Source organism: Pteropus medius, unplaced genomic scaffold (assembly GCF_902729225.1).
Source record: "Pteropus medius unplaced genomic scaffold, Ma_sr-lr_union100, whole genome shotgun sequence".
Classification (NCBI taxonomy): Eukaryota; Metazoa; Chordata; class Mammalia; order Chiroptera; family Pteropodidae; genus Pteropus; species Pteropus medius.
Window position 1 is genome coordinate 1556368 of NW_024354875.1, and position 25825 is coordinate 1582192.

Consider the following 25825-nt stretch of genomic DNA (forward strand, 5'->3'; position numbering starts at 1 on the left):
ATAAAGATGGTGGGCAACATGTCAGGAAAAACGGCTAAAATACTGCAGGCAGCATGAGAAGCAGTGTGGGGGGTCAGCTCAGCCTCCTGTGTGCAGGTGCGCTTTGTGAAACAGCGACAGGTGTCACGGCTGGGAGGGGCCAGGAATCACTGTTAACACAGCCCACGCCCATGCTACCTCTTGGTCTCTAAACAGACGTGAACGAATAGGGGTCTTGCTTACCATCTTGCCGCTGACCGTGGCCTCCAGGGAATCCACCAGCTCCGCCGTGACCCCGATGAGGTTGTGGTAGTCCGCCTGGATCTTATTGTACCGTTTCAGGTAAGTCATCGACCTGCGCTCAGCTTCTACCAGCTGCTGGTGGAGCTGCTGCAACGTTTCTAGGAAGACAATTTATATTTATGTTAAAAGAAAACAGTCAAAAAACCCCACGAAATAAAAAATAATTAATACTATGTCTATGATCGTAAATATTTTGTTGTGACAATGAACTCGGCGCTGTTTGTGTTTCACACTTTATGTCATACCACATTTAGTTACAGAGTGCTTTGTAATCACTGATTTTTTTTTTTTATGTCTTATAAAACTGAATCATCTCTGGTTTTCCTAACAAAATCTATTTCCTTGACCAAATCCCATGCAATTTCTTTTAGTTCTTCTCTTTATGAACAAGAAACAAACAACATTTCTTTTTATAATCAGATCACAAAATAGTTGAACCAAACCTGCAGCGTCTTCTGTTTTTGCCCTAGGAGGCCGTTTGGGGAACAATTCGTAACCACAGGACGGTTCTTCGTTTTGAGTAAATGTTGGGGCTGCTTGACTGACGCTGGAGAAAACTAGAATTTAGAAGATTCCAGGCGCTCCTTCTGCCAGTTTGATAAAGCATAAACCACCCCACTGGGCCTTTGGGCAGGCAGCTTGGGAAGGTTCTAGCCTCTTAGAATCCCCACCGCGTCCTCCCATGGGCAGCACTCGATGGCCAAGCCGCCTGGGCATGGCTGGAATAGGCAAATCTTCATCGGTGCCAACGCTCCTGCCCCGTTCGACTTCGCCCCTTCGCCGGAATGCTACGTTTTGGATGGAAGAAATCCAAGTTCACTAACCCTCTATTGTCCCAATCTAGGCTCCGTGTAATGTCTAAAGTCTTCATTTTAGGACATATTCCGTGTATACAGAGCGAGGTTTTAAAATTATAAAGATCCAGGCTCGAATCCATACTTTACCACTTGCTTGCTGGGTAACCTGGGGCAAAATATGTAACTTCTCTGATTCTCATTTCTTAATCTATAAAATGGGGGAAATGATAATGATCTTGAAGATTTACTGTGAGGAATAAATGACAGATAGAACTCAAAGTGCCTAGCCTTGAAAAAGTGGCAGAAGGGTTATATATCCTGAAGCAGTGGTATGCAAACTTTGAAATACACCAGAATCATCCAAAAATAAAGACGATCAAGCCTCACCCTCAGAGACTGACTTCGTGGACCCGGGGGTGGGAAAGGTGGGGGGCTGAGTATCTCTATTATCAACAAGCTCCCCCAGTGGCTGACACACGCCACACGTTTAAAAGCCACCGTCCTCAGTTGTCCATTCCTCCTAATTTGTGTCCTAAACAGCCAGGAGGATCACCCACACTCATGCTGTATTTCAAAAACTTTTGTTTTTTACTGATGTGCAGAAGTAAAATATTTTAACTCTTAAAAACCTAAATATCACACAATAACAAACTGTTATTATTATTTACTATTATTATTTAGCATCCATGAAATCTCAGTATTGAAAGATAACTTTAAAAAGGAATTTGTACAGATTTATATCCAGTATTTGAACTTCTGGAGAACATCCCCAGAAAACGTTTCTCAAACTTCTTAAACATGATTAGGGAAAGGGAATCACTGCCTTCTCCCTACACTGGGCATTAGGAAAGCCTTTTCGTATGTACAAAATTCAACATTATATAAACTAGAACTTCCAACAATGAAAATTCTACAGAATACTGATAATCCCATTTTGTGGTGATAAGTATTAAGTGAACTTTCTCAGCATGTCCCAAGCGGCAGATAAAGAATAAAGAACCAAGACCCATCAGCTGGGTCAAATGACTTCCCAAATTGGTAACGCCAATGTCACCAAAGCAGTCCCTCTCTAAAGGGCTCACAGAGGAACTCTTCCCCTCAGAAACTCGCTGGACAGTGAACTAAGTATAAGGGGCTATTTGTGGAACTTCTGCCTTGGGAACTCAGAACTGGTATTGACAACAGTTTCAAAGTATTACTCTACGGCTGAGGGAGCTGCCAGCAGGGCCGCAGGGAACGCGGCTGAGACGTTTACGGCCGTTTCAGACACACCACTTAGCACGACAGCCTGCTCTCCCGACATCACCTTGGAGACACCTCGGCTGGCTACAAACAGGGACTGACCGTTACTGTAAGCTTTTGAGTCACAGCTCAAAATACAAACTTTATTTCTGAGCATGAAACAGAACTTGGACTCTTTTTTTCTCCAGTAAGACGTTTTATGAGACAGGGGCATCTAAGCCAAGAAGCCTTGGGAGATCTCAACTTTTAACGGAGATGTTATTTTAAGGAGCTTAGTCATGGCAGTGAGATTTACTGAGATTCTTCATATTTCACAAGTCCAAAGAACTGCACCCCAAGTTTTAAACGAGAGACACGCACGACTGAAAGACCAGCAGGGAGGGTCACAGAAAGCTCTGTCACTCCAGTGCAAAGAGAAGCAGGGACACAGCGACATGCAGGCTCCCTCTCCATAACTCTCCTTCTTTTAGGTGCATTGCTTTTTTTTTTCTTTTTTAAATAGATGAGATTTAATTTTAGCGACCCCTTGGTTGCTCAAGACAAAATGGTACATTTTAAAATACGGAATTGTTTTTCTAACCTAGTATAAAAACCACTCTATCTTCACAATAGGATAGACTCTTTCTTCTTTATATTCAGATAGAAATCAACTTTTGGGCGTTTTGCTAATCCACAAATTCTAATGAAGAAAAATTATGATTTATAACCATAAATATAGGTCATCATTTTTAAAAATACGATTTAGGGCTCTAAACTCTAGAAAAGTCATCAGTTGCTCATTTCCTGATGGGGCCGAGTCAATTAATGACAGAAATGCTAAAAGATACTATTTCTGTATCTTTTTTTTAAACGGCTAGGTGAGAATAATCTAACATGCTATATTGCCAACCTGTTTTTATTCTAGTACCATTTTTTCACGTAAGAACTTCCCACTCCACGCACTTTTCCTGCCCTCCTCAAAAGCTTATGGAAGTCCCACTTTATCCACGAAACCTTCCTATCGAGACACATAGAATAATGATATTACCCAACCATTCAGTTAAAAAAAACACCTGCATCTACCATCAAATTAAATTGGTGGCGACTCTGTGCCTTGTGGTCTTTACAACTGTAGTTGCAGGAGGAAGGGACAAAGTGGTGACAACTGGCTGTCGTGACACTGGGCAAGGGCCCCAGTCCCAAGTGCTCTGCGGTGCAAACCTCTAAGCTCCACGGCAACGCAGCAGTGCGGGGGTTTCCTCGGGCACAGACACACAGTGTGCCTGCCAGACTCACTCCTGCTTGGCTATCCTAAGAAAACTCAAAATAAAACTTAAAAAAGGCTTGAAAACCTTGGTCTCCTTGCTGAAATTCAAATGAAAGGTCTGTAGAAAAACACAGGCTCTTCTATTTGTACTTCTCCTCCCATGTTTATTTTGTCTGCAAAATTGGGGCACTTATCAGAGACGTAACTGTTCCTGGCAGACAGTTATCCTCAGAAACTTCAGGGTACGCTGGGGTGACAGGGGCTGGCAGGAAGCCAGGAACTGGGCAGAAGATTCTCGCCACATTCCCTTAGCCAGCGTCATGGAGTCCAGCGACCAAATCTGAAAAGGGACTAAGGAGACCGAGTCCAGAACGAAGGCAGTTTTCTGGGACCCAAAGTATGCGGGTGGGGTGGTGGCTTTAAAATGTGACTGCAAAGTCTCTGACACCCTCCCATCCGGAGGGTTTGGGATGTAATCCTCCTCCTCTGAATGGGGGCTGGGCCTTAGGAATCGGCTTCTAGCGAACAGAATGCAGCAGAGACGACAATGAGTTCCTTCAGAGGCTGGGTTAGAAAAGGTGACACAGCTTCCGATGGCTCTCTCTGCGGACATTCACCCTGGGAACCCAGGAGAGTCCACACAGGACTCCCAAGGGCCTTTGCTGAGAACCCAGTTGACAACCAGACTTGTGCACGTGGGTGAGGAAGCCGTGGAGACGGCCCCACCCAGCTCCGACTGCACCCATGGGACACCCCAAGGGAGAACTGCCTAACTGAGCCGGAGTTCCCACGCCATGCAAGTCGATGATGATGATGATGATGACGATGAGGAGGAGGAGGAGGAGGAGGAGGAGGAGGAGAAAGAAGAGGAATGGACACCTTTTTATGCCTCTAAGCCTGAGGCAGTCTGCCAGGCAGCAGCAGAACAAAAGCAGCGGGGCCGAGGTCACTGCCAGGAGCCGCAGAGCAAGACCCACACGCCAGGCCCAGTTTATGACGCCCAACATGCTGGCTACGAGAAAGCTGGCACGGGACCCACGCCAGCCAGGGCCCGGGGGCTGGACCAACGCCGCAGGGAGCAGGCCTGGGGGGCTGAAGAGACCTCCTGGGACGTATCCTTGGATGGACAGAACTGTGCTGGGGGCACAGTGACCTCAGAGAGCTCCAAGGCTGCAGCCTGGAGACCCTCGGAACACTCCATGCTGACCCCAGGAGGCCACAGCTGTACCTCTGCTCCTCCGTGAAGGGCCAGCTGGGCCTGTCCCCACTGAGCTCCAGGAGGGGCTGCACGGCTGGCAGAACCAGAATTCAGAACTGTTGGGCTGGGGATATCAAAGGCTACAAAGGACGAAAACAAACATGCGAACTCCTCCTCTGAAGCTACTAAAGGCTCCCGCATGTCAAAGCTAAAGCACTGCTCATTTGTCAGGAACCCGGAAAGCAAGAGCTAAACCACTTCCTAACGCCCCCTTTCTTTAGAAAACTTTAATTCTCTATAAAGAAACACGGGGAAACAAGGGCAAGAAGTTTTGAATCCTCGCTAAGGTCACTCTGCTCTGAAAAGAGTAAATGTGCTATTTCTCGTAGTAAAACGCCACCTGCTGGGAACTGAGGGTGATGCGTCAACAGTCACCGAGGCATGACGCACATCACACACTTTCCAACAGAATACTCCAAGCGGTTTTCGCAATGCAGTACCAAAGACGAGACCCAGGCAAAGAACCTCAACTCTGGGCACCAGTTTCATGTTAACTAAAGTTTTTCTCACCTTTCTGAAAACTGAACAGTTCTGGTAAATATCACTAATTGTGGAAAACCATCTTATACTAAAAAATTAAGAGTGGAATTCCTACTTTGAATGTAAAAAATGGAAAAGCTTTATGAGAATGGGCACTCCATATTGCTACTGAGATAAGACCCCATTAGACTGGTTCGAGGTGAAGGTGGAAAACACTAAAACCGATCTTTCCCCACCCCAGCTAGGCTGTCTTGTAATTGCGCTGCTGCAGCTACGTTGGCACAGTGCTGAGATTCTCCGCAACTGACACGAAATGAAGCTAAAAATAGCAGCCTTCCTGAAAAGTGGGCCTCAAGGAATCACAGATAAAAATGATTGCGGAGTACTTCATAAATATGAAGGCTTTTAAAGGCCCCATTTTCCAAGTCTGTGGAATTCTATCTCATTACTTAAAACTTGAGCTGGCAAAGTTGCTACTAAAAAATTTTAATCAAGATGATTTACCTTTGTGACTCTGTCCATTCTCCTTCTGGGATGGAAAAGAAGTTCAGGAAAAGGCACTCGGGGTGCAGCTCTCAGGGTATCTCATGCTGTGGGGCCGGTCTGAGGAATGGCCTCGGCAAGGTGGAAAGAGAATTCTCAGGACGGCGAAGGCCACCTCGTGTCGCCATAAATAGCCAGGACAGTTACTGACTTCCCTACACGTGGAGACTCACCTTCAAGTAAATCCTCTTCTCTCCACCCAATTGCTTCTGTGAATCCAAGTCTTGTACTATTTCAACAGCCCCCTAACTGGCCTCCTTACCTAACTCTTCAAAAGACCTTCCCCACTGCTACCAAAACATTCTAGTAAAAATGCAAATCTGGATTCATACCCTTTAACTCCGTAACTTCAATGCTATAGCTTTCGCCTGAGGACGTTGAGACGGGGATGAAAAAGGCTTGTACAGCCACTCTGGAGCCAGACGGCCTGGGCTGTAACCTCAGCTCCCGAGCGTCTGGCCACACGACTGAATCAAGACAGGTATTTAACCTGTTTTGTGTGGGCTTCTTAATTTTTTAGCAACAGCTTTTTTGAGATGCAATTCAAATATTATATAATTCACCCATTTAAAGTGTACACTTCAGTGGTTTTCAGTATAATCGGAGTTGTGCAACCATCACTATGATCAACTGTAGAACGTTTTCATTGCCCCGAAAAAGAAACTGCATTCACGGTCACCCCCGCTCCCCGCCCGCTCCAGCCCTAGGCAACCACTAACCTACTGCCTTATAGACTGGCCTCTCTGGGCCTTTCATACAAATGGAATCATGCAACGTGCAGCCTTTTGTGTCCGGCTGCCTTCACGGAGCATCGTGTTTTCAAGGTTCATACAGGTTGTAGCGTGTCTCAGTAATCCATTCCTTTTTTACTGCCAAATAATATTCCAGTGCAGGATATACATTTTGTTTATCTGTTCATCAGTTGATGGACACTTGGGTTGTTTCCAAATTTTGGCGATCCTGAATAACGCTGCTATGAACAGTCCTGTACGAGCTGCCGTGCAGCCATGTTTTCTCTTCTCTTGGGCATAAAGCTAGCAGTGGAATTGCTAGATCATACGGTAACCCTATATTTAACTTTTGAGGAAACAATCTGTTTTGGAAGAACCTGTTTTGGAAGACTATTTAATGATATGGGGAAATGTTCTCTTCATTTGATAAAAAAAATATTAAAAAATACATATACACGTAGAGGTATCTATCCTCATTTATTGTAGACATTACAAACTTTTGTGTACTTGTATATAAAAATGTGTTTCTGTGTTTCCCAAATTTTCTAGAAGGAATATGATCAAATTCATAATCAGCAATAAAAAAAGAGTGATTTTTTAAAAAAATGTAACCATGACCATGTCATTCTCCTGCTTAAAACATACCTGCGGGACCTCACACCCACCTCCGTGATCCGGCCCCTGCCCACGCCCTGACTTTCTGTCTCGATCCCGCTCCAGCAGTGCTCAGTTCTTCGTGGTTTCCCAAGCAGACTGGCTCAGTGCTTCTGCCTGAGCTGTCCCCTCCGCCTGGAGTTCCAAGCCTTCATTCTGTCTGCCTCACGGACTCCTGTTCTATTATTTAAAACCCCGACTTGGCTAAGAGAACTATGTCTTGGCCTTTTCTTTGGATTTATTCAGTGTTGATTTGCACAATATTCAAGTGTAACACGTTGAACAAGATGAAAGATATTTGCAAACTGTAACGCGAACAGCTAACAGCTGTCAAGCACTTACTATGTGCTGGACTATTTTAAGCAAGTTTCATGTATTAACTCAACCTTCATATTATTTCTATGAAGTGGGTGCTATTATTAATATAATATGATTTAGTATATAAATCATTTCTTTAAGTATAAGCTGGGAAGTATTTTTTAAAAGAGTATTAAAATAATCCTAAGCCAGGTTGGAAAAGCCCTAATTTCACTAAAAACTGCCATTTTATATGGAATTTTAAGAGGAAAAAAGACTGGCTAGGCAAACATCATGGTATGTGGGTAGAGAGAAGTACCTGAACAAAACCGTGAGGTTACAAAAGCAGAAAGAAAAGCTGCAGCCCAGCCCGACTGTGGACAGTCCCAGGGGAGGCCAGGCACTGAATACGGGCAGTAGGGAGCCACTGAAGGCTGAGGCAGCTGAAGAAGAAACGCGTCACGGAATCCCAGGGGCAAAGGTCCGGTTACGAGTCCAATGCTTTGGAATTAGAAAGGAAGCAGGTCCTATGCAGCAAAGTGGCCTCAATTTTTCATTAAATTAAAACAAACAGCAACTCTATAATTCAAAGGGGTATTTCCTGTTATGAAGTAACTTTTGATACATTCTCATTCAGAATAAAAAAGAGAGAGGCGCCCTTAAAGACTAACGGGCTCTGGGAAATCAGCCTCCGGGGGCGGCGACCTCCGTCCCACTCCGTCTTGGACGGGCTCCATTTACACCTGTTGCCTGCGCTCCGTCCACTTCGCACCCTTTGTAACTCTCGAAAGTGTCCAGATTAGAACTGGATCGTGATGATGGCTGCACAACTCTATATGTTTGCTTAAAATCGTTAAATTTTATACTTACAATGGGTAAATTTTACGGTGTGTAAATTATACCTCAATGGAGTTGTTTTTTAAAAAGTCCCGATTTGAATGACAAGTTATACGATCATTCAAACCATAAGCCAGGGCCTCGAAGCCTTAACAGTAGTTGGCTGATCTTCCAAAAAGGAAAAATTATTCTAAGGCGTTCTTTTCCAAAAAGACAAGCTTTTTTTTTTCCTACTAAGATAGTTTCTAGGCACGTGATATAAAAATAAGACCCTAGCGAGTCTCAGAAACTCAATGCCAGAGAAGGCAACCCATCATAGGCCTTGGCACAGCCTCCCATAAATGCTTCATTCGCTTCATAAATATGAAAGCGGCACTCCCAATTAACCCTATTTATGAGGCAGTCCAACACCAGACGTGGCCTCTGTCTGCTTTGAAAGGATACATACAACGTTAAAAGCTTTGGTGTGTCGCCGGCTTTAAAAACTAAAGCCAGGAACTTTTCCAACTTCGACTTTAAATCTGGAGTCCAAGAATCCTGAAAGGAAAATAAAAAAGAAAATAAATAAAAGCACTAGGTCTCTAAATGCCGACAGTCTCGTCGAGTTGCGGCCATTACGGTTAAACAACAGTTACTGAAATTGAAAGCGGCTGTCTCGCCAGGGGTGTGACGTTGTGAAAAAAAAGTTAGGGCATCTGACCAATTCATTTGTAGAAGATTCCAGTGCCCACAGCAGGAAGAAAGGACAGCGTTCTTTCCTAAACAGGAAAAAAGTAAACTTGTACATGATTTGAACATTTCATGTGATTTAAACACAAGCATGAGAAGTAACCTGATTAGGCTACCAAAATTAATTCATCACAGTTTAGAGCAAAGGTGGCACCAGCAGACATACACAATTATCACAAAGCTACTCAGTCTCCCAAAAAAGGGACTCATTTCCATAAACCTCATCTAGATAAGAAAAAGACAGTTGCTGTTATTGCATCAAATACTCCATCATGTCAAGAGTATGATATACTTTTAGTTTGATTTGTCCCTTAAAGTAAATTATCTCAATAGTGCTAATTGAGAAGAAAAAAATAGTGACTTAAGTAGTAAAAGAGAAAAGTGTGACAAGCAACAATCTTTCTCAGGAAAATTATCCTTACAGTCTTCATATAAAAAATATCTACCACTCAAACCAAGAAGTTCCACAAAAAAAAGAAGCTATATCACTAAAAATTCACACCCACTTACCTCTGAGCTCCCGCCCCCACCTCCCTCGGGCCTTCCCACCGTTCCCCACCTTCTTCCCCTTCGGCTTATAGATTCTGCCCTGCCTCCCACCCACACAGTCTACTTGTCATCTGACTTTCCAAGAAACACTGTTAGAAAAGTCTTATATTGTAAAAAGATGCTGTAATTTCCCCACCACAGCATAACTTTATTTATAACGTGTGTGGTATGGGCTGAAATGTGTCCCCTAAAAAGATATGTTGAAGTCCTAATCTCCACAGAATGTGAGATCACTGGGAACAGGGTCACTGCAGATGCAGTTAGTTGAGATGAGCTTGTACCAGAGTAGGGTGGGCTCTTCATCCAATGTGATTGGTGTCCTTATACAAAGGGAATTTAGACACAGACACAGAGAGAAGATGGCCACGTAAAGAGCAGAGACTGGAATCACGCTGCCACAAGCCAAGGGACACCTTCAACTGGAAGAGACGAGGAGGGCTCCTCCCCTAGAAGCTTCGTGGGCAGCATGGTCCTGACACCTGGATCTCAGACTTCCGGCCTCCTAAACTGTGAGACGACAGATATCTGTTGTTTTAAGCCATCCAGGATGTGGTGCCCCATCGTGCTACCGCTCCAGGCTCTCAGAAAAGAACCACAAGAAAGGACCACTATGTTGGCCAAGATGGACCAAGAGATCTTAAAAAGCCGAAATAAAACGAAACGTCTGGACTCCCTAGACACACTGTAGTGCAGTCACAGTCTTAAAGGCCTGAGAAAAATGACAACGTTCCACTACGAAGGAACAGCGATCAGACTGATCAGACTTCGAAACAGCAACCGTAATAAAACGTCGATGTACTAAAAGAAGTAACTGTAAACCTAGTACTCTGAATCCCATCTGAGAAAGCAGTAAAGATGTTTTCAGACAAAGAAGAACTGAAGAAGAGCTTCTCTACTAAAGAGGGTGTTAAGGGAACACGCCTAAGGGGAGCAGGAAATGACCCCGGACGGAAGGTCCTCACCGCGGACGGAGTAGTGAGCAAGAACACTGGCAAATGTAAGGGTCAAGCTATACACAAACGGACTGCATAAAACGGCAAAAATTTCTAAGGTGTGGGGTTGAAGTAGATATCCAAAACATTTCACAACAATCGCACATAAACTGGAAAGGGGATAAATGAAGTTAATGCATTCTCAGGTCCTTTTAATGGTCGGGAAAAGGATAAAGACATTAACTTTAGATTTTATTATGTATACAGGCTACAGGAGCGCTGGTGACCACTGGGAGGACATACGGAGAGGGCAGCAACGGGGGAAATGGGACGGAAGGACTCCACGAGCACTGCCACACTCCGGAACTGAAGGACCGGAGCTCCGCCTCATAACTCCGAAGGGCTGCTGTGTGGCCGAGATAACACAAGACACCTCCGAGTGCCGCAGCCTCAGCTGGACCCTTCCCTGGCGGTGCCAGCTCCCCTCACCTTGGTCCAAGTTGTGCCCACACGGCTGTGTCACAATCTTCCTAAACAGAAGTCTTCACAGTGAGAAAACTAAAAGTCCCTCTTCAACGGTCGTCACCTTTCTTGACCATTTTATATCTCACCCTCCAAGAGAAGAAGGCAGTGAAGCTAAGTCTGGCCTGACCCAGAAGACGAGCACAGACTGAATCGGCTACTCTACAGCGAGCCAGCTGTCACGAGTCAGCCGGCCACCCGACCTTCGGATTGCTGGCTGCTCTTCAGGAGTGACGGAGCTGTTCTGCTGAACTATGAATGAGGAGGGGACTGCCACGCACTGGGTCTGGGAGAAGAGCTGCATCCACGTTCAGGGGCAGTGGGAGAAGCTTCATGTAAATTCTTGGAAACAGTGTAGGGTCTTTAGAAAAAGCAATCTAATTACATCAAAATATTTCAGTCTCTAAATACATTTCAATACAACGCTCAGTAGGACACATTAATTTTAGTAAATCAACAAAAATTACTATAATAAGCAAATCTTGTTAATAAATACGCTGAAGTGTTAACTAAAATGAAGTATAATGATAAAAAGAGCTATAGACAAATAGTCTGATGGAAATAAGAGCATATAAGCAAGTAAATATATGCCAAGTGAGAACTTTAGTACCAATTAAAATATACATGGCCAGCAATTGTATAAAGTACTCTAGCTCTCTTTCAGGCTACTAATTTTTAGTATAGTTGAATAAATCATCCTCCCAACACCAAAAAAATATCCTTGGAATGATTTAAGAGATCAGTATCTTAAAAATATTTATGTCAGTCCGGATTAACAAGTCTTGGTATAATCCCCCGCAAAAAAAAGCATTTTATGATATAAGAAAGACTTGTTAAAGCAAATTACCTGAATATTCTTAAAATAGAACATAAGCAAATTTTAGTCTTTTCCAGCATCATTGAGAACCCAGCAGCGTAAACAAGGCGAAGCCACAGTGCTCTTCCTGATCGACACAGAAGGTTCGAGGCTGTCACTCACCTGGAAGAGCTCTTTAAAGGACGGGTGGGCCCTGGGGTTGGGAACGAAGGGCAGGGCATAGAAAGGGAGGAACTCAGTGGTCTGGCTCAGCGCTGCCCCTTTGGTCTCCAGGTAGGTTTTGAAATAAGAAATCCTTTCATCCAGGTCCTCTTTGTCCTACGAGGAAGGGAAGACACTCGTCTGAGCTCCCCTGCGTGACGCCCAGTCCCCCCATCCACCCCCTCCTCTCTCTCAGGCTCTTTCAGCTCAAGCCATGTCACTGGTGGCCTCCCCACCTGGCCTCGCAAGCACACTGTCTGCCGTCACCCTAACATCACCCCCAACACTCTCCTTCCATGAACAGCATGTTCAATATGCTGCATTTCCCTCTACTACCATGTTCTCATATCGTTAAGATTCTTCATAAATATCATTTTTAATGGCAGGACAAAACCTCATCTCGTGGGCCTATCACAACTGATTTAACCAATTCCCCATTATTAGACATGTACATTATTTCCATACACCAGAGATGGTAGACGTTAGTGAATCTCATGATTCGATTAGGAGAGGTGTCTAAAGCTGGAAACGGAAGTTTCCATATCATATTCTCATATTCTTTCCTTCATTAAGCTGAGAACTGATCTCGCCCACTTCACTAATTCCTTGTGAAATGCAAGGCCAGGCCCTCCCAGGGTTTCCATTTCCTCCTGGCCTCAGTGGGCAGGTGGGACGAGCTGAGCTGCTCATTGCGGGTTTGGCACGTTCCTCCCTGGACCATGTGGCCTGACCAGTGATGTCCTGCACCCCCCATCCCCCGCACAGTGTGCGCAGGCGAAGCCTGTTCTCATCAGTGCATCTCACTGCGCCTACACCGTGAAGCCTCTTCTGACCACTGGACTCATATGTACAACATTTACTGATTTTTTTAAAAAATCTTATATCAAAACGGAAAAATTAGAAAACAGAAATAAATACAAAGAAAATGAACATTTCCCACGATTGTACCCACACGAGCACCGTGCTCAGGGACAGCTTTTCCAGAATGGCTATTATGATGTGCGGAAAAGCTGCTCCCTCCATCAGTGACCGCCCCTTTGGCCTCTGACATTTTAATAAGTTAACGCAGGTCCTTAGGGCTGTAGGAAATGCCTGGAGAAGCCACTAAACACATGCATGTGGTCACACATCAGCCTGGCCTCGCTCGCCCTCCACGCAGAGGTCCACCTGCCAGAGCAGCCTGCAAAGGCCTCTCTTGTCCTCACGCCTCCAGGCCCACCCGGAAAAGACCATGGAAGCTCAATTCAACCTGCCACGCAAAGGGACTTTCACAAATGGGCATTTTCCCACTGTTTATGCTTGTGTTTCTCCCCTAATACATGGTCTAACATCCATACTCCTTAGCAAGGATAAAATGGTCATAAAATTAAATGAATGTGCATTTGGAAAACATAACAGCTAATGCTGTCTCTTAACGAGCCGTTGGGACCAACCCGCAGCACAAAGCGACCTACAGGCCTCCCCACGGAGTGCTTCAGGAGGTAGATGGCAAAGTGGATGTGAAGATAGAACTCTAGCTTCCGGGCCAGGGCGTCACCATCTCGGAGGGAGCTGGGGACGTGCTCCTCCCATGAAGCGAAGAACGCCTTCTGGTCTCCACTGTCAAACGCAGCGATGAGGTCCCTCTGCAGAGAAGACACCAGAATGAACCCCGTCAATGGGGGTGCCCTTTCTCCCCATGCCCCAAATTCTCACAACCCCCACGGTACCTCAGAGACCCCACAGACCCCAGGGCTTCACTCTAAGGAAAACCGAGGCTCCCCTTCAGATGGAAGGGATAGAAAACTGGGGAGTCAGGGAGCTTCGAGCTCCTTGGACTGAGGTTCCTGCAGATTGGCCCTGGCGTCCCATCCCTTTCGAGATCAAGTCTGGGCATCATAAGGAACAGCTGAGCCGTTTAAGTCTCTGAAATGGGAGGATTCAGGCACAGGCCAAAGACCGCGGCCGGAGAACTCATGGGCACGTGACTACAGTGCCTTTGGGACCTGCTGACCCTGGGACGTGGCAGATGCAAACGGGCCTGACCCAGAGCCCAGCCAGGCCTTGGCAGAGCGGATCTCACGTGTCCGGCAGCTGGCGGCACAGCTGCCCAGTCCCTGAGTCACCTGAGCGCATACACAGAGACCCAGGCGAACCCCGGGCCTGGGAGATGGGTGCTGCTGCCATTTGCCCCGTCGCTAGGAGCATGTCCCCTGAGATGGTACTGTGGGAGGCGACTACCATCCCCCATATAGTGACTGTGCCCTTCGGTTACGGAACAGAGTGGCTCGGGCCGGAGCCAGAGGAGGGACACAGTCTGGGTGCCACTGCAGCCTCGGAGCTGTGTGAGTCTGACCACGGGGGGCAGAGACGGATCCTGACTCCCTACTCAATCGATGAAATAGAGACTCTGGAGAAAGGAGGTGGTGAGTGTCATGTCACCTGCCTCACAGAAGAATGACAACTGACCCACCACAAATACCTGCTGCCTAGTTCTGCGGATTTAGGTACAAGGCAGGATCGAAAGAACTTCCTAATGGTCCAGACCAATGTGGCAGCAGCTCAGAGTCCAGGTGCCTGAGGCTGAGGAGACACTGGGCAGAGAGCACAGGCCTGCCTTGACTCTACAGGCCACTCAATGGTGTCCCCACTCAATGGCCAGGCCACTAGGGACTCAGGGACCAGGAGCAGGCAGGCAGTGGCTGTGGTCTAACTTCCAGGTACTCAGCAGGCCTCTCAAAACAAGTGTCAAATTTTTCTTGGAAGTAAGTATATTGAAACAAATAAATATATGTTCTCTTGTCACTGGATGTAGTCACTGTGAACTTACCTAGAACGTTGTTACAAATGGGATGGAGGCATCGAACAGGGTTGAAACAGGGGCTTTTAAGGTCCTTTCTAACCCTGAGAGCTGCGGACCGTGGAACTCGGCCCCTCGCAGGCCTCCCTTTGACAGGACGCGGCCTTGTCCGTAGGCCTCTTGCTCCCTCCTCCCGAAACTAGCGTGCGCCCGCCGTGAGGGCAGAGACGCTGCTGTGCTCACCTCTCCGTCCCAGCATCGCGAGTTAATAACCTACAGCGTCTGCCTCAGTTTCCAAGCGCCGTGTGGTTCCCCTGTTCTTCTTCTCAAGAAATGTACGCGAAAGATCTTACGTCACCACCCACTTCACAGGTAGGGTACGGAGGGTTAAAGAGACGTTAGTGATTCCTCCATTAACACCTGCGATGTCTACAAGTCACTCTGACCAGGTCACCAGAAAAAATTACAACAGTCTCAAATGGTAGCATTTTTTACAAGGTGGGAACATCTGCTTATTTACAGAGATTTAAAAAAAGTAAAATGTTACCTGGATTACCAACGATTTGGAGTCCCTTAAAGAGCCACCTGCTGTTTTAGATAATGGTTTGCCTTTTATTTTGCATTCTTTTGAAAATGTTTTCAAGGTGTCTTCGAACTCAGCAAAATCTAAATACTGTAAAAAAAAAAACCATAAATATATATATTTCTCTGTTTTAACATCAATGAAGTAACTGTTTTTGATGTAACTGCACCACCTCAATATTATCACCAATTCCTAATGGGGTTTAATGGACTGTCACTTTGGAAACAGTAATTTGGGATCCAGCTTAGAATTTACTTATCCATATACACACTAAAAGCCCAGAAAGACAGTATCATAGAAAACGCTTCTTTACAGAAAATAGGTTTGTTTTCAGAGGGAAAATGTCCGTTGCTAGATTCATTATAATTATTAATACAAAATAAATCAAGTGTGTGCAGAAGTCTGAAAAAGGCAGGAGGGACAGGTGCAAGGCCTGATGGCTTTGAGTCCAGTTGGTCTCTGGGAATTCGTTACTTGAAACGGTGGGACAGGAAATAATGCCTGCCCTAGAGAACAGGGGATGACGGGCAAGGCCGTCGGTGACCTTCAGGCACAGCACGAGCCATCATGGCCCCCTGAAACACCCTCCCCCCGCATCAGTCACATGCGCGATGAGTGACCACGGTTCTCCCCACTTCTCCGCCGTCCTTCTCCGTGTGAGTCAGTCACCCTTTCTGTGTCCTCCTCCTCTAATTGTGGCTATATCCCCAGCCCTGTCCCCAGGGCCCCCGCTGTGACTTCTTTAAGAATTTATCCACGATCACGCCAACAAACTCCAGTGCTGCCTCTCCAGGTGGATGCCTCCTCCTTGCTCCACTGCCTCGTCCTCAATGCCTACGCGACAGTTTAATCACACAGTTAAGACGGCAGCTCTATGTGCCAGTCCCACACCAACAGCGGTAGGGAACAAAAAACATAAGGCCTGGGTCCTGTCCCTCAAAACGTCTCTAAATGTCTATTAACAGGCACGCCTTAAATCGTTACAATGCAACCACGTGATGAAATACTCCACAGCATGAAAAAGTGTGAGGATCACAGGAAGATGGTCACGCTATACTACTGTTGATAGATAAAGGGCCAGCTACAGAACTATGTGTATGGTGCCGTCCCGTTTTGCAAAGCAAACTACAGATGTGAATATACTTTGAATATTCATAGAAACAAGTCTGGAAAGATACTATTCTAACCCATTAGCAGGAAGGGAGCAGGAAAATTCACTGTTTATACTTCTATACTATTTGAATCTTTTACCATAAGCATGTATTGCTTTCATTATTTTCTTTAAAAGAATTCTAAAAAGTGGCTTTAAGATTTCAGTTTATTTATGAAAACAAAATATAAACACCTGAAAAATGATATAATGAGAAACAGATAATTATAACGTAATGACAGAAGAAACATTACAAGGCACCACAGACTGTTGCATTGTAAATACGAGCTTTACAAGTTTTCAAGGTCTCTTTTTTTGTGACCCGTGGTATAACACACCTACCTCTTTCACTAGTCCAAGTAATTCGGATTCGTGAGCCAGAATATCTCCCATACTGAAAGTTTGCTATTAATTCTCACAGCAAAAATCTCTACAAGGCAAAAATATAAAACAAAAGTTTTCATTTCAACCATCTGTGAAATCACACACACACATACGCATAGACACAAGGTGGCTATGGTGGGCAGAATAATGGCCCCCAAAGATGTCCATGTCCCAATGCCCAGAATCTATGAACGTGTCGGGTTGAATGACAAGGGGGGTTTAAGGCTCCAGGTGGACTGAAGGGTGCCGATCACGACCTTAATGGGAAGAGTCGCCTGGATTACCCGTTGGGCCCAATGTAAGCCCAGGGGTCCTTAGAGGGGAAAGCGGGAAGCAGGAGATTCAGGATCAGACGGATGCAGGTGAGAAAGACTCGACCAGCCACTTCTGGCACTGAAGATGGAGGAAGGACCAGGAGCCAAAGAATACAGGCTGCTTCTAGAAGCTGGAAAAGGCATGGAAGAGATTCTCCTCCAGAGTGTCCGGGAAGGAATGAGCCCTACAAACACCTTGATTTTAGCCCAGTCTGAGACCCATTTCAGAATCAGACCTTCAGAACTGTAAGATAATAAAGCTGCATTGTTTCAAAGCATTAAGTTTGTGGTAATTTATTACAGCAGCAGTAGGAAATAGGGTAGCTAAAATCAAAAGTAATTCTTCTATGTAATTAGGAACAGTAATTCTGTATTTAAAATGAATGCGGACAAGGACTGGAGGATGGTGTAAATGAGAAGGTCACGGATTGCTGGTGAGATTGCGGAAGATAATTTTCCATACTTAGAGTTTTCTAATGTGCTATAATGTGGCCTGTGTACTTCAAACAGTCAGGGCCACAGGAAGTATTTAGAACAGAATGACAGTTTAATGATAAGCTCATTTCATTGAAGGAAGGATGGGCATTAGAATTGATCTATGCAAATGAACACAGTCACTAATCCTTTGCTCTGCCCCCACGTAAAAATATTAAACATTCAGAAAGAGTCTGCACGATTTTGCAGTTTTCGCCAGCCACTTTTGGTGTGAGTTAGGTTAGTCAGGGGGAGGCTTTTCCAGGAGAGAGGGGAAAGAGGAAACAAGTGTAAATACAAGGACAGAGTGCTGAAGCTAAGCTACCTCAATGAGGGGAGCGGGGAGGTGCATGGGGTGGTTGTGAACCAGTGAAAAAGTAATGGGGTCAAAGACCTGCTTCAGAGCCACATTAAAAGGAGCCCGAAAGACAGAAGGTGGTGGCTGGAGAGACAGGTGCTTGAAATTAGGATTTTGGAGGTGATGCAGTAATAAAAGGTTCATCATCACAGAGGTGAATGGATGAAGAGGATGGAGGGAGAGAAGCCTATAAGTCAGGGGCACAAAGAAACTTGGGCAGTCAGAAAGTTGAAATCATAACTGAAGGTGAGGGGGTGGAGAGGCAGACAGTGAGCCAGGGGCTACGCTCTTCAAGAGAAAGGACTCTGCCCACTGGTGATGCCTCAAGGAGGGACGGCAAGTGGTAGAGCCCACGGCGCGTACCTCAAAGGAGGGGAGAGTAGCAGTGAGGAGCAGGGAGGTCGCCTACCTGGCCTGCCGCCTCCAGGCCTGCCAGACCCATAAAGCCGAGGAGAGAGACAGCTGCTGTTTGAAGACCACCCACCTGTCCAGCCTTCCTCTGGGCCAGCCACACCCCCCGCCATCGCTCTCTCTGCTCCCTTCTACCACGGCCACGTTAGTGCCACCAGGAGTGAACTCCCAGCCATGTCCCCGCACTACATGCTCTTCCTAAGCTCTGTGTCTGATGTCCTCGCCCCACCTCATGGGCAAACTTGATTCATCACACTTAGTTCAGACTCCGTCTCCCTTAAGAAGTCTTCTACGAACCCTTCCTCTTCCTTGCCCATCAAGGCAATTCTCTCTCCTCTGGGGTACCTCTGTACCCTACATCTACTTCTCCTGTTACACTTATCACCCTGCTTACAAAGGCAGGAATCGGTGTTCAACCTTGTATCTCCAAGACCTAGCAGAGCGCCTGGCAGGCACGAGAGGTACCCACGATGTCTGGCAAATAGATGAAACCCAAGCAGAGGGAACAGCTTTGTGAAGGCCCTGGAACAAGAAAACTGTTGTTTTTGAGAACTAGAGTTCGTTCCTACTCAGGGCCTCTGCACATATTGTTCTCTCTGCCTGTAACACTTTTCCCCTCTCTTTCTTCACCTGGCCAACCTCTGTACTTAATAAATGTCACTTCCTCACAGAAGCTCTTCATCACCACCATTTGAATACGATTCTGCTCTGATCATGTCAGTGAAGGTGAGCCACTCACTGCTGGGTATTCCATTACTCTGACATTCTTAGAAATTACAGAATTTTCTCTAAACCTTTATATCATAATAGGTTCATTTACGGAGGGTTTAATGTCTGCCAGGCAACATTCAAAAGGCTTCACATTAAGTCTGCACAATAAATCTAACAGATGAATGTGATTTATATTCTCCTTTTACAGATGAAGCAACTGAGGCTCAGGGAGGTCGAGGTGCTCCCAATAACTCAGCTAGGAAGTGACAAAGTCGGAACTTAAATCCAGACATTAACCACTACACAGTATTTATTACTCAAAGTTGGGACCACCTGAATCAGAACCACCTGGATACTTGCGCAAAAGGAAACTTGAAGCACTACTCCGATCTTACTGAACACCACGGCAGACGCGGCGCCCATAAACTGTTTTCAACAAGCTCTCCGGATGATTTTTACGCACGTTCAAGTTCGAGAACCACGGCTCCACTTTTTGCAGAAACTAGAGAAAACTACTTCTGTCACTTTTGAGGGCTGCAGCGGCAGCTTCTGACTTTCTATATAATAGAGTTTTTGACTAAGGGTAAGACTATGGGATTTGTCTAGATAGCAAGCATCCTGTTTTTGCTTGGACTGGATGAAATCTGGACTTAACCGGGGTCCTTGGAAAGAGGGGTTAGCCGATGGAGATAACGGAAGGGATGGATCTAAAAGTCCCAGGCCTCTCGTTCGCGCCGCCCACTACCCAGCTGGAGGACCCGGGACCCCCCTCTAAGTGTGGCCAACTGCGGCAAATATCAGGAGCTACTTGCGGGAAGCAGCTGGGCCTGTCCTCGGCGTGTCCAGGCGGCTGCCTCGGGGCCACGCCGCAGTAAGAGCCCTGGACCGTAGGCGAGAGGCTGGGACGTCTCGCAGCGGCTGCCAAGCTGGCGCATCGGGCTTTTCCTCTGGGGCAAGGGCTCGGGAGAGCCTCGGTCCTCGGGCCCCACAGCTGCCGCTCCCGCGCGGGGAACGCAGGCTCTGGGGTGGCCAGGCCGCTTCTGGGGACGTGCCTACCTGCTGCTTCGCCGCTGGAATCCGCGCCGACGCGGCCAGGCCGCCCCGTCTCCGGCCGTCGCCCCGGCAACCGCCGCCGCCAGCTCAGCGTCACGTGGGGGAGGCGCAGCCAATGACGGGACGCGGTTGGCGCGGAGCATCGTGGGAGGAGAAGCGGGACCCTTGGGAGGTCAGGAGGAGGACGTTCCCCGCGGCGGAAGTGAAGCGGGGGGTTTGCGGTCCAGTGTCCGCTGCGGGTCGCACCCAGCGCGGCTGCGTCTCCCGCCCTCCCCTCCACGACTTCTCCCTCTTTTTCCACAAACGTTGCGCCTGTCGCTGTGCCTGGCTCTGGGGATGAGCCCAAGGCAGGCTTAACCCCCAACCTCAAGGAGCTCGTATCACAGGGAAAACGGACCCCGCACGAGATTACAGTCAGTGTAGTGTTTGCGGGAAAAATTAGGCGTCGTTATTCCCATTTTATAGGAGTGACCCAGGGCCACCTTAGAACCAAAAATGCCGCCCAAGATCTGCCTTAAAGCTCCGGGCGCCAGGATTCCACCCCACTGCAGCAGTTTTCAGGGATTTTAGAGAAATTTTTATTTTCCCTACTTGAGTTTTTTTGTTTTTTTTTTGTTTGTTTGTTTTTTTTTGTTTTTTTAAATAGCGCAAATCCTTCTTCTTGCATGTGGTGCTTTGGAACTGAAGTTCACCAGCAATGAACAAGCACCTTCCCAACTCCGGGCTGGGGATGTGGCTAGAGATGAGGAAAAAATGCTTCCTTTTTAGACACTGCGGCTCCGTGGTGGGAGCTTCCGTCCTTCCATCTCCATGCTTCCAACAAGGTGGAGACGGCCAAGGCCAGAGACAGGGGACAGGGCATGGAGAAGGAAGGAGAGCCTGCCTTTGAAGATTCCGAAGATGGTCTGTGGCCACCATCTCCTCGGCCCCCAGCCTTGCCAGTGCTCTTTTGAGATCTGAGATTGTCTTCATAGAAAAGCTGTATTTAGCCGGAAGAGACACCCTGTCCAAGTAATATGTATCGAAAAATAATCTCCCTATTCATAGTAATAAAAGTTAACATTTATTGTCAACTCACTGTGTGCCCGGGATTGCCAGACAAAATACAGGGCACACAGTTAAAATTTAATTTCAGGTAAGTTTTTAGTATAAGTATATCCCAAGTATTGCTTTATTTTATTGTGCATACAGTACATTGTATTGTCCTGGATTTATATTTGCTAAGTATGGCGACTCTGCGTTCTCATTATCGTGTGAAGTGAATTATGTAGATTATTTTATTGAATTCTCACACGACATCTGTGAGGTGGAGAAAACACTTTCAGGATTTTACAAATTAACAGTGTTTACCTGAGCCCTGTGCTCAGGGAAAACAGTGACAGTTAAATCCCCGTACCTTTTTGTGTTCTGGGAAGTGGCTTACCAAAAAGAACTGCCCTTCGTTGCATGACTTAGATAAGACTCACTTCCCACTCAGGATCATTAACCTATTTAACCTGGTGTGAGTACAAAAAATACTTTCGTCACAAAGGCAAAACTGCTTAGGGCTGAAGCTTTGTTTGGGCGGTACCTTAATTGATCCTGCTTGGTATGTTCCACGAGTTCAGAGCAGAGGACTGAACCCGCTGCCTAACCTTCCTGTTTCTTAGGTCTTGCCAAAGCATCCCATTGGCCCTAAATGGGATGTTCTTGTTTGACCACTTCATTTTTCCCAAACTGCCAATAGGCCCAAGACGACTTTCTAAAATATTTAATAATGAAAAAATTGAACATATGCAAAAGTAGATAATCATTTAATGAATCCACATAAATCCATCATTCAAATTCTAGGATTATCAAGATATTGCCCCTGGGAAAAACTCGACACCAAATTCAATTCTTGGAGTATGCAGAACACTTCAGGGGAGCAAACCAGCCATGTGCTGGACGTCAAAGGGACTAACTGAGCTCTGCATTCAGGGAGGGACAAATCTGAGTCTTCTGCAGCCAACAGCCTTCTGTGGGCCCCAGCTCTTGAACACCTTCGGGGTGGGAGGCCATGCATCTCTGTGGCATGCTACATAGCTCTTGAATGAATTCATCTTTGCAGCTGTAACAGGCAACTGCCTGGCCTCAGTCTCTACTGCAAAGAGCTGAGACCACAAGCAGAGGAAGAGGGTGTAACACCATCCCCAAAGAGAGGGAGCTGGTAAACGGCACCCCCTGATTTAGGTGAGGTGAAGCCACCTGAATTAAGTCCTGTAAGGCTGACCCGCTCGGACAAACCTGGCAGCCAGCTGGACTGAGCTGCCCTGGAGCTGTTGCAAGAGGAATTCAGACCAAGAGCGTGTCTCTGAGTAAGCACAGGGCCTGGATTTAATCAGCGGGTTGGACAAGGAACATACTGAAGTGCCAGGCACAGATCAAAAGATGAACTGCTAGACGGTGCTTCTGCAAAAAAAAAAAAAAAAAAATTCCTTCCAGGAAAGTTACAATTTGGTTATTGCCCGAAGCTCATGATGTGTGAGGGATTCAGATCCATCTGTCTTCCTGGACCAGAGTCTACAATAGAGGTGGAGGAACTGGGTTTTGGTATCTCCCACAGGCTGCTTGATTTCTGGGAAGGAAGGAGCTGTCAGCAGAGCAGGAAAGCAAGGAGGCCTGAAAGTGGGGGAGGCCAGAGTTCCATCTTGGCCTTGAGTGCTGTCCTTTCTTTGCTCTGTCCCAGGGATGTGAGTCATGGCGCAGCCTCCAAGTAGGTCTATGGCCTGGGTGAGGTTGACAAAAAGACCCAGGCCTTAAAATGGACTTCCAGACTAACAAATCTGGATCCAAGATCGTTTCAAAACAAGTACGCCTTCGTGAGAGATTAGTGGGCTCATCAGTGGTGTTCTTAGCTACAGACACTTAAGTTTTTTTTAGTGAGGAATATCGCTAATTTCTAAGCAAGTTTAAAAAGGCACAATGCAGGCCATGTGATGTGAGCACAGAAGGTAGGTGGTATGTTGGCCTCAAGTGGATAAGTAGGTGCTAAAGTGATTGAATTTGGATGGTTTCCTGGCAGGTCCACACACCTTGAGGACCAGCCAACATGGCGCACACAGAACATCTTGAGTGATGTGGCTGTCCCTGTGTTTTGGATGAAACAGTCCAGATGAGATTCCTGTGAACCACGAAGCATGTCCTGGCCTCACTGTTGTCTGAGACTAAACACCAGGCCTACGAGTACCAAACGAACTTCACAATTTCATTTATTGCATTCATGGCGAGATCTACATATGGACTAGAGAGGGGCGTGTATGTGACAAAGCGATAACCGGGCTACTAAATAAATAGTTGGATTAATCTTAATAAAAAGAATAGTTCATGATGATGGAAGTTCCACATAGCAACATTAAATCTCCCCTTTTACCCTTCTCCCCACCAATAATGAATGACCCATGAGCTCAGCTGAACCTGAGGTCGACGGTAAGATGGAGACTTTCTGCCCCTCGGGATGAAGCTTTGTTCTGCTCACACACAGGAAGCCAGAAGTGAAACTGTGGGAGAGAATTTGTTAGGACTGGCCGCTGGCTTTCCAAGTGTGGTCCCTAGAGCGGCCGCGGCAGCATCACCTGGCATCTGGGAAAAGCACATCCTCAGGCCCCGCTGAGACCCGCTGAATCGGAAAGTCTGGGAGTGGGCGCAGCAATCTGGGCGATTGGGCGGGGAGGGAGGGTGACACTCCAAGTGTGGGACCCGCTGGACTGAGGGTCTGCGGGAGAGCCCAGGAGTCTCTCGGGCCTCCAGGCCAGGCCCGGCGGGACAGAGCGGGCTCTGGGCGGGCGCGGGAGCGAGCCCCCCGCCCCCTGCCCGCCCCCGGGTCTGGCGCCCCGCGGGGGATAAATCTCTCAGCGGGAGCAGCGGGCCGCGCCGCCCGAGGAAGCCGCCCAGACGCCGCGCGCCGGGCTGGCGCGGGGACCAGGTGGCGCTGGTGGCCATCTCCGCGGCCGCCGCCGCCCCAAGAAGGAACGAGCACGGGGGCGGAGTTTCACCCAGCGACCCCAAATCGGGATGAACCAGGGGTCTCGGGGAGGGTCTTAAGGCAGCAGCCATCCCATCCGGGCCGGCCCCGCCCGGGCGGAAGGTCGGCCCCTGCCTGGCCCCAGGCGCAGCCCCGCCTGTCCCTTCCAGGAACCCGGACCCCGGCGGTGCCAGCCCAGCGGTCAGAGCGCGGACCGGTTCCCAGAAATCACACGCGCTCTGGAGCGGAGAGATGGTCCCCATCCGGCGGCTTGGGCACCGCTGTTTCCCTCCCATCACTGACCCCCAGGCCACCCCAGCCTCCGGACACCGCTCCCGTGCCCCCCTGCCCCGACCCTAGAGAGGAAGTCGGGGCAAAGACTTTGGAATTGCCTCGGGCACAGCCCCGCAGGCCGCCCGCCCCCTTCCTTCCTTGCAAGCTCTCTCCATTTCGTGGGGGGCCCTGCCGGTTCACTCTCGGCCTCAACTTCTTACAAAGTCTGACCAGAACTCCTCCGGGGCCAGTGACAGAAGCCCTCTCAAAACAGCGTAAGCCAAAGGACTCTGTTGGCTCACATCGCAGGAAAAGTCAGAGGTGGAACCTGCCTCCCGAGACAGAGCCGGGACAGAGCCGGGAAGCAGGACCCCAGCGACAGACCTCACATGGGCACTTCTGTCTCTTCTCTAGGCTCTGTGTGGACCCGGCCCGAAAGTCAGTTCTCACTGGTGCTGGGCCTGGACCATGTGAGCCGCGAACAGTGGGTAGGAAGGTCCTTCCTGGAGTCTGGGGACCCCATGTCTGATTCCAGCCCTTCCTGAGGAGGCTGCACCCTGACCTTGGCTTTCTGAAACACCTTTGCATGGTGAAGGCTGGGGAATCTCCTTTCATAGCGTGTTCAAACTGATCACTTTACTTGCAAGGAAGAGTCTTCAATTGGCACGGGCTTCCTGGGGGGGGCAGAGCTGGCTCCATCCCAGCCAGGAGGAGTGGAGGATCACAGATATATGGCCCAGCTTCCAGCTCTGCCACCCCTTCTTCCCTCCCACTGTAAGGCAGAGGAGTGGCCTGGTTCTCCGCTGACTCCAAGCCTGGACCAGGTCCCAGGAGAGACGGCCAGGATCCGGGAGGAGGTGCTGAAGCAGGCAGACGTATCGGAGTAGCCTGCAGTGTAAGCAGCATCTTGTCCAGGCTCAAATGGTTCTGGTAAATACAGTTAAGTGACCCCCTCCCATGAGTATTCGCAGCCCCTGCTTTGAGAAGGTCCAAGAAAAAAGCGATACGATAGAGTCAGCATGGGTCCCTCACACCGAAGATGCCAGGCCAGCCCGGCATCAACTACTTGCAGATTTGATGAACAGAAGGAAATAAATGTCCGTCTTATTTAAACTGCTATCACTTTGGCCGTTCAGAGACCTGTGGTCAAATCTAATTCATAGCCTCTCAGAGCCCCTCACACCATCCACAAGTTTCCCTGTGGGGAGATTCTTGGGTGGAGACACCGAGTTCTCT

At 47.6% G+C, this 25825-nt stretch overlaps 1 protein-coding gene across 10 annotated transcripts in view; it reads right to left on the reverse strand.

The window, feature by feature from the left end:
* Nucleotides 1–20331, reverse strand: part of LOC120596959 (lisH domain-containing protein ARMC9) — a 110359-nt gene extending 90028 nt beyond the window's left edge. For all 10 annotated transcript variants that reach the window (XR_005651280.1, XM_039855531.1, XM_039855533.1 and 7 more), the window contains exons 1-8: nucleotides 20094–20331; nucleotides 16972–17059; nucleotides 15444–15569; nucleotides 13572–13742; nucleotides 12079–12234; nucleotides 8812–8904; nucleotides 5810–5834; nucleotides 223–380 (exon numbers count right to left, since the gene is read on the reverse strand). Coding sequence is in view for 9 of the 10 variants with exons in the window: in XM_039855531.1 (XP_039711465.1) it covers nucleotides 223–380; nucleotides 5810–5834; nucleotides 8812–8904; nucleotides 12079–12234; nucleotides 13572–13742; nucleotides 15444–15569; nucleotides 16972–17022 (780 nt within the window). In the remaining variant the exon portion in view is untranslated. The remainder of the gene's footprint in view (nucleotides 1–222; nucleotides 381–5809; nucleotides 5835–8811; nucleotides 8905–12078; nucleotides 12235–13571; nucleotides 13743–15443; nucleotides 15570–16971; nucleotides 17060–20093) is intronic.
* Nucleotides 20332–25825: the final 5494 nt, after the last annotated feature.